Below are 13,880 nucleotides of genomic sequence, written 5' to 3' on the forward strand. Positions count from 1 at the left end.
TTATCAAGGCAAAATTAATTAACACTCTTCCTTAAGTGTTCCATCAATTTTTAAACAAATTTTCATATTTCATGCCATCTCTGTAAGCCTTCTACCAGCAAGATGCCGGAAAAGTTCATTCAGCCATTAAGAGGGGGTGATTCACCCCTACTGCTGTCAAGGTATCCAACAATTTGAGATAAATACATGAATATCATATCTGGAAGTATGCAGAGAACAAAATTTTCAGCAAAATCTATAATTTCTTGTTCTAAAGAATACATTAGCACATGGTAGTCCACATAACAAGAACTGAGTTCCTCTAAAATGGTATATGGCAAGACAAAGGGACTCTGGCCATACTAGTGATAAGATCCAAGACTAGATTCCCCCATTATAGCGTATGGAAAGAAATAAATTTTTTGAAGTGAATTCAACTTGAAGTTGCAAGTTCGATCTTTTCTGCGTTCTCATTCTTTTCAATGTCATTTGATTCTTGTACTTTGTTAGCCTCAACATCAGATTTCTCTTCCTGCACCAAAGAGCCGTTTTCAGGCTCCTTGCGCATCAGAAGCCTTTCTAGCAGTTCTTGGCAGTCAATTGCAGTGACCATTACAGTTAAACTGGCCCTACCCTTCCAGCATCCAATGGCTATTGTTGACTCGTTCACTTGGGCATGATGATCCAATGCATTGTTACCTGCAGAGAAAGGCAAATGTTAGGTACTCACATAGATGAGCACTGATCATTTTGACATCTTGTTACTATATACCTTTGCTCAAAACAATCACACAGCAACCCATCATTAGGTTTGATGCCTTCTGACCAAACTCAGCATCAACGAAATCTGCAAATTTAATAGTTTTATATTGCAGAAGATGCTTGAAGTCCACTGGGGATGCATAGAGGATCTGTTTGGTGATGTAGGGGAGAATCAGTGGTAATCCTTCTGAAGATATCCGAAATGAACATGGTGCAGAGCTGCCTTCTCGGGATGATTGTCGTTCCTGTTTTTCAGGGAAGGATAAAAGGAAGAGATTACCTCCAACCACTAAAAAATAGCAGGTGATCAGGGAACTTTATTCTCCTAATAAACTAGGATTGGCCAGGAGACAGCAAGGCTCCTTACAAGGAATATGATGAAATGATATAATATGGAACTGCAAAAGAAAACCATTCCATACTTAGCAGACATGTATCGCATCAGAGGACTAGACTCTCATTTCTTGTTCCTTTTCTTGTCCTGATCCTCTACCCATAAACCTTCCAACCCAGGTGAAGGCAAATATCAACCCTAGTAGAAAACTTAACAAGAAGGTAGCAAGCACCCTCCTTGATTCTTCGTTAGGACTAAAATTGTATGTTTTCATAAACTTTAACTATTTGTATGTTAATGATTATAACCTAACTTTGATACGATAATGGGACTTGTAAAATGGTAGCTTTTACTTTCAAATTTAATTTCAATTTGACTACAGCCTTCTAGACTTAGGCTATGCTGACGTTAGAACAAATTGACAAGAGTCGTATCTTATTGAATAATGTTAGAAACTATATTTTTATCCCACAACTATCCCATAATACTAATGTGGCAGTCCAAACCAACACTTGGATTAGTCATTATTAAAAATAAAATCCAACTGATGGTTGAGACTGTCATGTCAACATTGTAGGATAGTTATGTAATAAAAATGTGGTATAGAGCATTATGAGGGGGCAGGGAGGTCATACATGCATTTAGGGTAACCACAGCTGATATGTAAGGTGCCCATACAATGGCAACACTGCCTTAATTTATAAATACCAGATCAGATAAACTTCGTAAAGTAAAGAAAGAGCTTTAATGCCATGCATGGCAATTTGCTGTATAAGTCCCTTGTCTATCATTAAGCTATAAGGAAGTTATTCAAACACCAAATAGACACCACCAAACCAAATATTAGAGACGAGAAGACATGGGAAACCTATGATGAAAATTATCTTGGAATGGAAATACTTACAAACATCTTCAGGCCAATGGATGTTATCTTAAGTTGCTGCCCCACAGAGAAATTCAGTTCAAGAACATCCTTAACCGACTTTGAAATATAGTATATTCTCTTCACGTGGTTAATATCGTTATTTCTTGTGACAAGGTGCCCATTTAATGCAAAGGATTCATCAATACCGTAGAATGTCTTTATGCTATTGATGATGGCTTCATCTTTGAAGAAAACAACAGGGTCAACCCCTTTCCACTTGCCTTGAGTCTGCAACTTTCTTTTACCTCCAGCTTTCTTGGGATCAGTTTCCCTATGACCAGTTGCTTGTGTTTCCTCTGAAGTATGCTCTTCACCTGTAATGCAAATATGAGGTTCCACTGCAGCCCCATCTGGTTCATTATCAATTAAATCAGCCTCTGAAGCTGCTTCTAAAAATTTCGCATCTGTACCATCTCCTGATATAACCTCCAATTCTTTCATATCTTCAATAACCTGATTCGGTGATTTAACACTTTGCTCATCAACTCCTTGCAGAAAATGGGGTTTCTCCTGCATGGCTGCAGGCAAAAAAATATTACATTGCAACTATCTGATAAGGAAAGCAAAAACAGCACATAAAGAACAAGAATTGCTCCAAAATGAATTATAAATTTAAATTCATTGCAAATAACATATCATAAACAAGTTGCATTTGCAAGAAGGTATCAACCAGTCATCTGTTTATTCCCACAAAAAGAAAACAAAACATAAAAGACACAAACACACCCAAAAAGGGATTTATTCTATGGATGTTTAGCACAGGCAATCTATCACTTCAGTTTTACCAAACTGATACATTCACTGTCTTGGATTCTCATGAAAAATACGATGACTTAGATAATATCTGAAGCTACCTGGAAGAGGGGAAAGTTTGTGGAATACAGCAATAAAAAATGCTCCACCGTTTTGATCATGAGGCACTATCCTCGTGCAACGTTCTAGAGGAAAATTACAAACTTCCTCGTCCAATTCATCAGCTAGCGCGACAGGATCCTCTGGTGGCTTGAACCCATCTTCAGAGTTTCCATGACCATCATTCTCATGCTTTTCTCCCAACTCCATGTCATGGTTAGTCTCAGTCGGCTCCACATAGCTTCTGCCAGAGGGAAACATGCTGGGAACAATCACATTCCTGCGGTACTTGGGGACATCTTTGTAAGAAACTAACCAAGTGCCCTTGTCACGTACCTGCATGTCCAAGTGAATGAATGAACAAACATATATTTGAAAGCTGCCAGCAGGAAGCTAAAGGAGTGATGCAAGAAGTCCACAAAATATACCACAATCTTTATCTACTGCTAGCTATTAGGCAAGGTTAGCAATTTGTTGCGTTTGATTTGGATAGAGTAAGCTATATTCGATGTAAAGATCAAGTTTGAGGCCAGAAATTGTCATGTACAGGAACATCACTTGCTATATACGAAATTTCTTAAGGTTAATTGATTTTGAAAATTTTAGGTTTTTTTTTTGCGATAAACAACCAGTATGCCTAAAGTAATAGCTTCAGTATTAACCTGCTGGTGCAACCAACATTAACATTTCCCAGTCGAGAAAATAAAGGCCCAGGTAGGACAGACTGCTTGCGATGCACCAATTCAAATATGCAATTTAAAAGAATGGACAAAACCAAGTGACTAAGTCCAATAAGAAGGTACCATCTACCATTAATTAATAAGAGAAAATGCATTTTGACCAAAACATAAAAGAGGAAAAAGCAGTAATATGAGATCTAATTGGAAAGGCAAGCTTCCATCGCGTACCATAGTCAAAAGCAGTACTGCACCATCACTTCCATCTACTAGCTTATTATTTGATTTCTTCAATTGCTCAGATGATCTATTAATTTTCAAGCAGTATCCTATAAGTAACAAACATCACTTTCTCTCAACTTTATGTGTGAGATTGACATTCTGATATGCAAGGGAATCACAATGAAATAACCATCATTGTTTAAAATTTCCTCCTTAAGGAGGAGCACTTGATGTTTTCTGTGTAGGCGATGATACTCTCAATTTATCTACAAGTAATATCGAAACAGTTTATATACAAGTTTGGCTATAGCCATACCATAAGCCAAAAAGAACCAACTTCAGCTTGGGAAGAACAGTGGCTATGGTGATGGCTCAGAAACCAAGATTTTTTTGCTTCAATTCCCCTAGCTTAACACAATGCACATCGTTTCCAGGTGATTGCGTGCAGCCATAGGGATTTGTCTTGCCTTAGATGGGCCACACATACCCCAGAGTAATTTTTTAAAAAGAAAAAAGAAAGAAAAAAAAAAAGGAAAAACCAAAATCTATACACCAAGAACTAACCTTCCAACTTTTAAGACCTGGCCGGCGAACAAGTTGGGGGAGCTCACAAGAGACGTCAACAAGTTCAAGAGAATCTCCACACTTCCGCAAAATCTGCAGAAATGAGCCATGGTGACCAAAAGTGATTAGATGGGAATAAACCTTCAGGTTGGTAAAACAAAATCTGCCATAACTGTGACTCCATAATTAAGGGAAGAAATGGCATCCACTCTTTTTAAAAATATGGACATCATCTCAACAATTACTATAGATGACATCAATTTCATAATATCAAATACCAATACATTAAGATGAAATTGACACAATTTTGCAACTTATATCAAGGTAAAAGCATAGAACCTATAAATAACAACTTAGAAGCCTAGGATTCACATGCAAACAATTTATTAGTTACACAACAACGAGTCTAGGAAAACAAATTAGAACTCCCAGTTAACAAGAGGGAAGGTCTCCTCAGGTACCACCGCCATTTATAAAACTTTCTGCCAAAGTAATAGTGTGACATGCAAAACCAACATCTTTATGATAAAGGAGAAGAAACAAGCAGACAAGCTCACAAGAGATTACCAAAAGATGGTAAACCTTTTTTATAAGTAAACAATATTCATTAAAACCAAAGGGCCCATCCAAGTTCACAAGAAGCATACAAGAGAAACACCTAACCATAAAAAGAATAAAAAGAAAAGAGCTCAAAAAAGTCATGAAAACTAGAAGTATGAAAACAATTATAGGCAGCCATCCACCGGAAAAAGATAAAGAAAAAGAAGGCCTTCAACTCCCTCACTGTCCTCTCAGTGTCTTAATAGCTCATTTATTTCTCACCAAATGCACCACATCATATAGAGCGGAATCCTCTTCCACATAGTTTCATTTTAAGGATTACCAAACAAGCAAGGAGATCTCTCACATGACGAGGCATAACCCATGCTAAATTGAATAACTCGAAAATAGAGGACCTTAAAGCACTAGCTGTCTCGCAAAGGAGTAAGTGGTGGTCAACAGTTTCCACACTTTTCTTAACATGCAACACCGATCTACTACAATGATTTCCACTTTATTAAGTTGTCCAAAATGAGAAGCTTACCTAAAGCGGCTGACCAAGTGAAGAAAGCTACTCTCAAAGGAGCCTTGCTTTGCCAACACCTCCAAAGGAAGGCAATGTTGTCATGGGGAATTAAGACATTATAGAATGATCTTACATCAAACAACCCTCTCTTGGAGGGGTTCCAACAAAGCTTGTCTACACCATCCTGTTTCAAATTGACAGAACACAACTTCTCAAAAAACGAGAAAAAGAAATCTATCTCCCAATCATGTGCCGCTTGAACAAAATTAACCTTCCACTAAAGAAAGCCATTAGAAAACTGAAGATGATCAGCCACAGAAGCATCCCTAAGGCAAGCAATGCTAAACTTTGGAAACGCTACCTTAAGGGGTTGTTCCCCACACCACACGTCGACCACCCACCTTAAATCTAGTATATCTAGAGAACTCCAAACCCCTCCTAATGAATCTACAGAGACCCACCGCATATGACCCAAAGACTTCTTTAGAGCATCACCCACCCCACTAACTACCATATTTAATGTCCACTACTAGTCTCCAAAGAGCCTCTCTCTCATAAGTGTAATGCCGTAACCACTTCTCCATAAGGGCTCGGTTGAACATGAGCAAATTCCGAACCCCAAAAGCCCCTCAAAGTTCAGAAAACACACCTTGGACCAATTTACCAGGTGAATTTGACTTCCTAAGAGCATGTTTGGGATTGTATTTGAGAAATAAAGTTTTGTCAAAAAGTGTTTTGTTGACAAAAGCTTCCTTTTTAAGCATTTGTCAAAAGTGTTTTTTTGCCATTTTTAGAGTAAAAAGTCAGAGTAAAAAGTCAAAAAAATACTTTTGAAATTTTTTACCAAGAAGGCTAACTTTTGTTTGGCACAACTTTTTAGGTAAAAAAAGTACTTTCTAAGCTTTCTAACACAATCACAAACAAGCCCTAACCTATACCTCCCCATAAAAAATCCCATTGTCACTTCTCAATTCGATTGGCTATACTAGCCATGAGAGGAAACAAAGACATGAGGTAGGTAGGCAAATTAGACAAAGTGCTCTTGATTAAGGTAATCCTACCCCTTTTAGACAAGTACAACCACTTCCAACCAGCCAATCGATGCTCAACCTTCTCAATAATGCCATCCCAAATACATATTGGCTTTAAAAGAAGCACCCAAAGGAAGACCTAAGTACTTAATAGGCAAAGAAGAGACCCTTCAACCCAAGATCCTAGCCAAACCTTCTATATTATTAACAGTTCCAACATGAACCAACTCTGGCTTAGCCAAATTGATCTTCAAGCCTGAGAACTTCAAAACATAAGAACAAGCAATGCAAAAGACGGAGGTGATGTTCGCCCCCAAAAAAATTGAAGTGTCATCCGCAAACAAATGATGAGAGATAACAATCCCACTAATAATCTTTAAGTTATCCAAAGTGAGAATCTTACCTAAAGCAGCCAACCATGAGAAGAAAGCCACTCTTAAAGGGGCCTTGCTATGCCAAATACACCTCCGAAGGAAAGGGATGCTATCATGGGGGACTAAGACATTATATAACGAGCTAATCTCAACACGCCCTCTGTTGGAGGGGATCCAGTAGTAAAGCTTGATTACACCATCCTGCCTCAATCTAATGGAGTACAGCTGATTGAAAAACAAAGTAAAGAATTCCAACTCTCAATCATGCATTGCTCTAATAAAATTAACGTTCCACTAATAAACCTATTGGAGAACTGCATATTTGCCACAGAAGCATCCCTAAGGTAGGCAATGCTAAATAACTCTAGATACTCTCCCTTAAGGGCAGCACCCCCACCATAGGTCATGTCAAAAACTAACCTCGAAGCCAAAACCCCCACCTCAAATCTAGTAAGACTAGAAAAGTCCTCCCAACCCCTCCTAATGACTTTCCAAACCCCTCATAAGTTGATTTGCTTTATAAAAAGAAGATACAATGACAAATGGACTTTTGAGATGTTGACATAGCATAAACATCCCATTGCCCTAAGAGACGAATAAGCTGGTGAAGCACAATGTAGGATTTCTTAAGGAGACCATTGATTTAGAAGTAATGTAGGGCGGTTCAGACAACAAACATATATCAGGCCAATCGGGTGTCTTCATTCTAGCAACACTTTGAGCAGCAGCTAAGATGCTAAGACTGGAAAATTCAACTAGTCCAAAGGGGGAAGTTTACTCCTTTAAGTTTGCTAGCCTACTTCCTCAACCTTCCCTAATGCCCTCTTTGATTGAGAAGACTTAGTTAAAACCAAAAATTCATCATAATTTCCTGTAGGCTGGTAAAAGAGTGCATATGTTACTCGATATGTAGGGTAGTCTTTGTGCACAGAAATCTTTGAGCAAGTGGAGTAACCCAAAGCTTCCTTCTTTACTGGATTCATAGGTGTAGAAAACAATTGATACATTTACCTCAGCAACAACAGCTTCATTCTCTACTGGATTCATTGAGCAAGTTGAGTATACCATTCTCCCACCAACTTTAAGCAAAGATACACCTGCATAGTCAACAGAATTGTTGAAAATTTTGTATACCTCACTGGACTGCAAGCACACACACGTAGATCTTTAAGTATATAAACTTAAAACCAAAAACTGAAAAACATGATTTGCACATTCCATCTAACACAATAAACAGATTCAGTTAAAGAGTAAATTAACCATCAAAAATCTTTTTGAGTCTAAGCAAAAACATGCATTGTAATGTAATGTACTAAATACAAGGTGGCAAGCCCTTGAAGAGCTTTTTCATTTTTAGAAAGCTGTGATTTTATCTATAATAAAACACATGAGAGAACTGTTTCTTTCCATATTCCCCTCAGATACAAACCCATACCAACATTTCAAGAATAAACTAATATTCGCATGGGGCAATATCTAGGTTTTTTTAATTGTATTTTAGTTAAAATTTCAGACAAAGGTAGGACCAACATCTAAAAACCAAATCAATAGCGAATCAGAAAGATAGTTGATTCATAGGTTGACCAATCCAACTGGTTTGGACATACATACATATATTATTATAATTAAATATAAGTATAAAATAAGTTTTTTTATAAGTATCGAAATATCATTAAAAACCGAAATGAGCAACCCGGATACACAAGAAATATACAAAAAAAACACCTAACTACAAGAAGAAAAGAGAACAAGGAAAACATGAGTATAAAATAAGTTATGCTTACACTCTTGATTCATGAAATTTAACATATTTCAAATTTCGTCCTTGAAATTTAAAAAAATTCTGACATAGTGCTCAAAACAATTATATGGTAGGAATTTAGTCTCTCATCCACCAGATTGGAGAAAATTGTTAAAGTGGCAAAAGAAGAAATGAGGTAGCACATTAATGGTATATGTGGCATGTGGAATGGCCACATGGCACATGCCACGTCAAGAATTAAAAAGAACATCAATTTATTATTTTTTGCTTAAAGAATTTTGGTTATCCTCTCTTCCTCCATCCTAACCACCCCCCCCCCCCCCCCCCCCACAGAAAGTGCCACTATCATGGGTTAATATAATAAACATTATGATAATGGATCCAATTGGATTTAGAAGGATTGGAAATAAAAACTTGCTTCAGGCTCAAACCGAATTTTTTTTTTTTTTTTAAGAGAAAAAAAAAGGAGTTCAGGCTTTCAACCCATCCAAGTTAACTCAGTATTCGAGCGGTGCTGGTTCAATCATTCTGAATTTGAAACTTTTCAAGCTCTGATTCTTAGCAGTAAACATGAGTAAAATTCGTACTTAATAAGCAAGAACTCTCTAAATCTCTGGATACCTAAGAAGCGTAATCAGCTTGTGTGAATACGAATCTTAATCTCATAAAGACTAAAATTTGGATTAGCCAAAAAAGAAAATTTAAACATTCCTAAAAAGCAGAAGGGTATACAATCACAGAGAATTCAAAATCTTTGAACTTTCCATCAAAGATACCTCGCATAGCTATCTGAACTTGTAGGCCATGGACGCCATTGCCCAATCCCGCACTCCTGTATTAAGAAAAGAAAATCATATCCATCCTGAAAGCAAGAAATTAAAAAGAGAAAGTAGATGGAAAAGGAAAAGGCACTACCATTTCCTCCAGATATCAGGAGCCTTGCGAAGGGTACCATCTCCACTGCAAGGAACATCACATAAGACACGATCAAAGATAAGTTGACTAATGCTCGGCTGAGATCCTACTCCTCTTTCAGAAGAACTAGAGCAATTTCTGTTTAAACGGCAGCCAGGGAAATGTTGAGCTTCATGATTTGTGACTACCAGGTTGGCAGTACACATTCTTTTAGTTTGGTGGATGAGAAGATTACATCTTTGGACATCAAGATCATTTGCCACAACCTAAGATAACCAAGAAATCAATTTCACAAACAGGATTAGCAGGACAGGAATTTCAAATTATATCTAGACAAGTAACCCAAGAAAATTATGATAACAACCAATTCCAATACCATTACAGAAAATGAAAAGAGGACAGAACAGACAAAAATAAAATCAGAAGTAAAGAGTGTAAAACAGGATATAGTTAGAAGGAAACAAACCATTCCATCAGGCAGTGATCCTGCTTTGGTTGATCGGTGTATAATCTCAAGCAGTTGGAATGTTTTTGACCCTGGTGCAGCACACACTGAGCAAACGCAAAGAAACATTAAGAAAATATTTTAGTAAATATACCAATTCTGATAAGTCAAATGGGTTGTCAATTATTTTTTCACCAAAACTTAAACAGCCATTTGGCAAAGACAAAGATGAAGGAGAAGCAATAACATCATTGGTTAAAAGGATTTTTGAAAATGCAATTGTATCAGAAAAAGGAATGTTAAAAAATAATAATTTTAATGCACCATAAGTTGCTTACTGTCAAGTACAAAATGATATGGACGTACATCCAAGAAGAGAGGAGGTACCTGCACCACAAGCAATCATTAGCTGCAAGTACTTAAACACTAACATTAAGTAAACTACGTACACTAAAACGCCCAAAAAAATTCAAATCTATCAGATAGCAAAATGAGTACATAAACCTCAGAAGTGACAGATAGTATGGAATGTTGACCTACCATGCTGACAGCTTCCTGTCTTGTGATGTTTCCAATTTCATTTTCTAGCTTTAAGAACTCATGGAACCTGGGAAATTCATATATCAGAATGAGATCTGACATAATATACATACATATGACAACTAATTGATAATTAGTTAAATGACTCAAATCAGTTCATATTTTTATGGACAGCTTGCTCACATTGTAAATATACTACACTAGCACTCCAGAAAGATAATTCTGAAAAACAATAAATTGCTAACAAGTGAGCAGGTACTATTCCTCAAGGTTGGAAAGAGAGTCTATCTTTTGACAATATACCTTCTCTTCAAAAAGAAGAATAAAATCTGATCAATAACTTCTAAATTGATTAGAGGGTATATTCCCATTGGGGTTAATTACTTATAAAAATAAAAATAAAAATAAAAAATTGATTACAGAGTATAGGTTCGGAAGAAAACACTCTGATAAAGATTTAGCTTTTTACTGATAGCCAAGACAAAAATAAATAAATAAAAATAACGGTTCCCCAACAAAAGGAACTTACACTAGAAGCTGTTGATCTATCATTCTATCAGTTAATATTATTCAAATTTCCACATGTGGTACATCATACTGAATAATTTCTACAGATTTTAAATAATTAATAATCAAACATCTAGCAGATGTACCAATGAACAATTACATTCTTTATTTTTCTTTTTTTCTTTTTTAGATAAATAGATATACGCATACATTCCTTCACATACACAGATCAGATAATACAAACACGCACATACAAGACCCGTGTGCTTTGTATAAAATTTTTAGATTTTAGACACCTTTAATGTAGTTATCTCTCTTGTATACTCTTTGTGTACAAGGCCTCTGATTTTTTTTTTTTTTCTTTGGAATCAAACTCCATCCTTCAAGTATGGTCTAAGTAAATCAACTGACAACAACCTCCAATCTACGCATGTATATACACCCAGTTACACTAAAAAAAAAAAAAAGAAAACATCACACAAAATGTGCTTTACCTCTCAAGAGTTTGGTTCTTCCTTAGCTGCATGCGGGAAAAATTTGACTGCCAAGCGAGATTCTCAGGGTACCAAGGCAATGGTCTAATTGCATCCACTTCGCCATCAGTGACCTTAACAGAATAAAATGCAAGAGAAAGACAACAGCGTATTATAATAATGACCAGCAGATATGGCAACTTCATCACTGCACTACAGTCACAAAGTTAAATCATGCGACTCACCTCATCTTGAAGAGATTTCATAAAGTCATTCTCTAACTGTGATCGGATGTCTGGACAAAACTGGCTACTGTAGAATAAATAAAAGCACAGAAAATATGCCTAGGTTCAATTAATATTAACAGAATCCTGAGAAATCAATTGTGATTCCAAAAAAAATTTAAAATTACAAGGAAAAAGGAAAAATATTATCAAACGATATCCACAGCGGATATTAATATCTACGCTTTTGCAGATGGGGAACTTTATCTTCTACAGTAATCCATTAAAGGAATACCCGACCACCCATAAGCCGCTCTTTTGTTGTATAAGATCTTTTTCATTTCATATTTCTTTTAAAGGGGGAGGCAAACAAAAAAACTTCCACATTGAAAGGATGTTGCTTGCTTACACATATTGCCTTGTTTTGAATACTTCACATACACCCTTCTTCTACATTTCAATTCTTTCTACTGGAACAAATGCTTGTAAGAGCACAACCAAATTTCAATTCTTTCAACTGAAACAAATGCTTGTAAGAGCACGACCAAATTTCAATTCTTTCTACTGGAACAAATGCTTAATAAGAGCAAAACCAAACGTATATAGCAAATTCCCACTTCTCCATTATCTGAGAAGAACCACTTCAAAAGACCGTTTCGTAAAAGGCACCAATTTAGCATTACCTTGAATTGATTCTAAAAGCCGAAGGTAATGGTTTTCGAAGAACTTCCATGAAGGAGTCCCACTCTTCTGGGGACACTATCCCTTGCTCCTACCATCCAAAAGATTTAAAAATAAATAAGTACTTTCATATTTCCACCAAAAAATACATAATCCCCAGAACGCAATTAAAAAACAAATTGTAAAACATGTTGTAACGCCCAGAACCTGTTTGTAAATGCATATCCAAGTATAGACGGTAATAGCACCTTATAGTATTCTTCAAAGGCGAGGTTTTGGGTGGCGAAGGGCTGCCAATTGGGCTTGTCATTTTCGTTGTTGTTGTTGTTGTCGGAGGAGGAAAGGTCGGACTTGGGGCGCTTCCAAACGTTCTCTCTGCTCTGCTTGAAGTGCCTTCTCTGAGTGCGAGATCTTCCTCTACCTCCCATTTTCGGATTCTGTGTGCAACAACTGCGTTGTGGTCGTAAACGAGGCACTGGGTTTTGGAGTAGGAGTCGGACCTTGAAGCTTGCGGTTTTGGGTTTTAGGTTAGGGTTCTAGTTTGGGCTGGATCTTAGATTTTTGCGTGTGCCATTTAGATTACTTAGAATATATTTTTTTTTTTTACATCATATTTACTCCCATTTGTAGTCATAATGTTATCAATTCACAATTTAAATAGGTTCTTGTGTAAGGATTTAAATATTAACTCCCAACTAGTTTTTTTTTTTTTTTTTTTGATAAAAAAGCTCAAATGGATCTCAATTTGGGTGTTATTCCTTTAACCGGGTTTACATGTGGATTTCATGGGCTATCAGGTTGGATTGAACCTAGTCTGAGCAGATCAGGTCAAGGCATTTTATCTTGGGGCGGGCCCAGCGAGGCACTTTTTTTTTTTTAATTAGATTTTAGGGTTAAATACTTTATTAGTACTAGGTTTGTAAAAGAGAGCAGCGCATTGAGAGCATAACAAAGTTGAGGGAGGGAATTACGCGTATTCAGTAATAAAGGAAAAAAAAAAAACACGACTTGAATAAATTCTTAATACGCATATTCAGCTCAATAAATGCAAGCTTTCCATCTATGGATCTCCTTACTATTCTGGGTGGCCGTGGAACCATTTGCATGTGGTTTTTGGGGCTGGGATTGGTTGTAGTGTTGGTGTGGGGTTTGGATACGTCCAAGGGATTGGATACGGTTTTAGTATTTTGACGTGTTTTGTTTTACTGAGGAGGGGCAAAATTGGAAGTTTTATCATATTGTTCCCACGTGAGACGCACGTGAGATAATTTTTGTCCACTTAAACAAAAATTAGTAACGAAGGGTCTCAATTACAAATTTTTGAAACATTAGCGGGTATATTGCCAATTTTTAAACATTGTGGTTCAAATTGAAAAACACCTCAAACTCCAGGGATAAAGTAAATTTTCCCCTTAAAGACATAAGTGCAAAATGAGTAATGGTATAATTGTAAAAAAATACATTTAAAGTATGGCCCGTATATCACATATATTAGTAACGAAGGGTCTTAATTGCAAATTTTTGAAACATTAAGGAATACATTACCA

The 13,880-nt window shown here is 36.6% G+C and overlaps 1 protein-coding gene across 1 annotated transcript; it reads right to left on the reverse strand.

Annotated features, from left to right (window-relative positions):
• Positions 1 to 45: 45 nt before the first annotated feature.
• LOC132165871 (uncharacterized) lies at positions 46 to 12,894 on the reverse strand. The gene is made up of 15 exons (XM_088511741.1): positions 12,582 to 12,894; positions 12,336 to 12,424; positions 11,674 to 11,740; positions 11,450 to 11,562; positions 10,449 to 10,515; positions 10,247 to 10,295; positions 9,930 to 10,015; positions 9,464 to 9,729; positions 9,325 to 9,380; positions 7,798 to 7,883; positions 4,316 to 4,408; positions 2,855 to 3,188; positions 1,980 to 2,518; positions 752 to 986; positions 46 to 678 (listed from the first exon to the last, which is right to left on the reverse strand). Exons 1-15 carry the CDS (start codon positions 12,759 to 12,761, stop codon positions 413 to 415), a joined length of 2,526 nt encoding a protein of 841 aa, XP_088367867.1. The 5' UTR covers positions 12,762 to 12,894; the 3' UTR covers positions 46 to 412.
• Between the last annotated feature and the right edge of the window lie 986 nt (positions 12,895 to 13,880).

The sequence above is a fragment of the Corylus avellana genome, chromosome 11 (genome assembly GCF_965113065.1).
Source record: "Corylus avellana chromosome 11, dhCorAvel1.hap1.2, whole genome shotgun sequence".
In the NCBI taxonomy this organism is placed as follows: domain Eukaryota; kingdom Viridiplantae; phylum Streptophyta; class Magnoliopsida; order Fagales; family Betulaceae; genus Corylus; species Corylus avellana.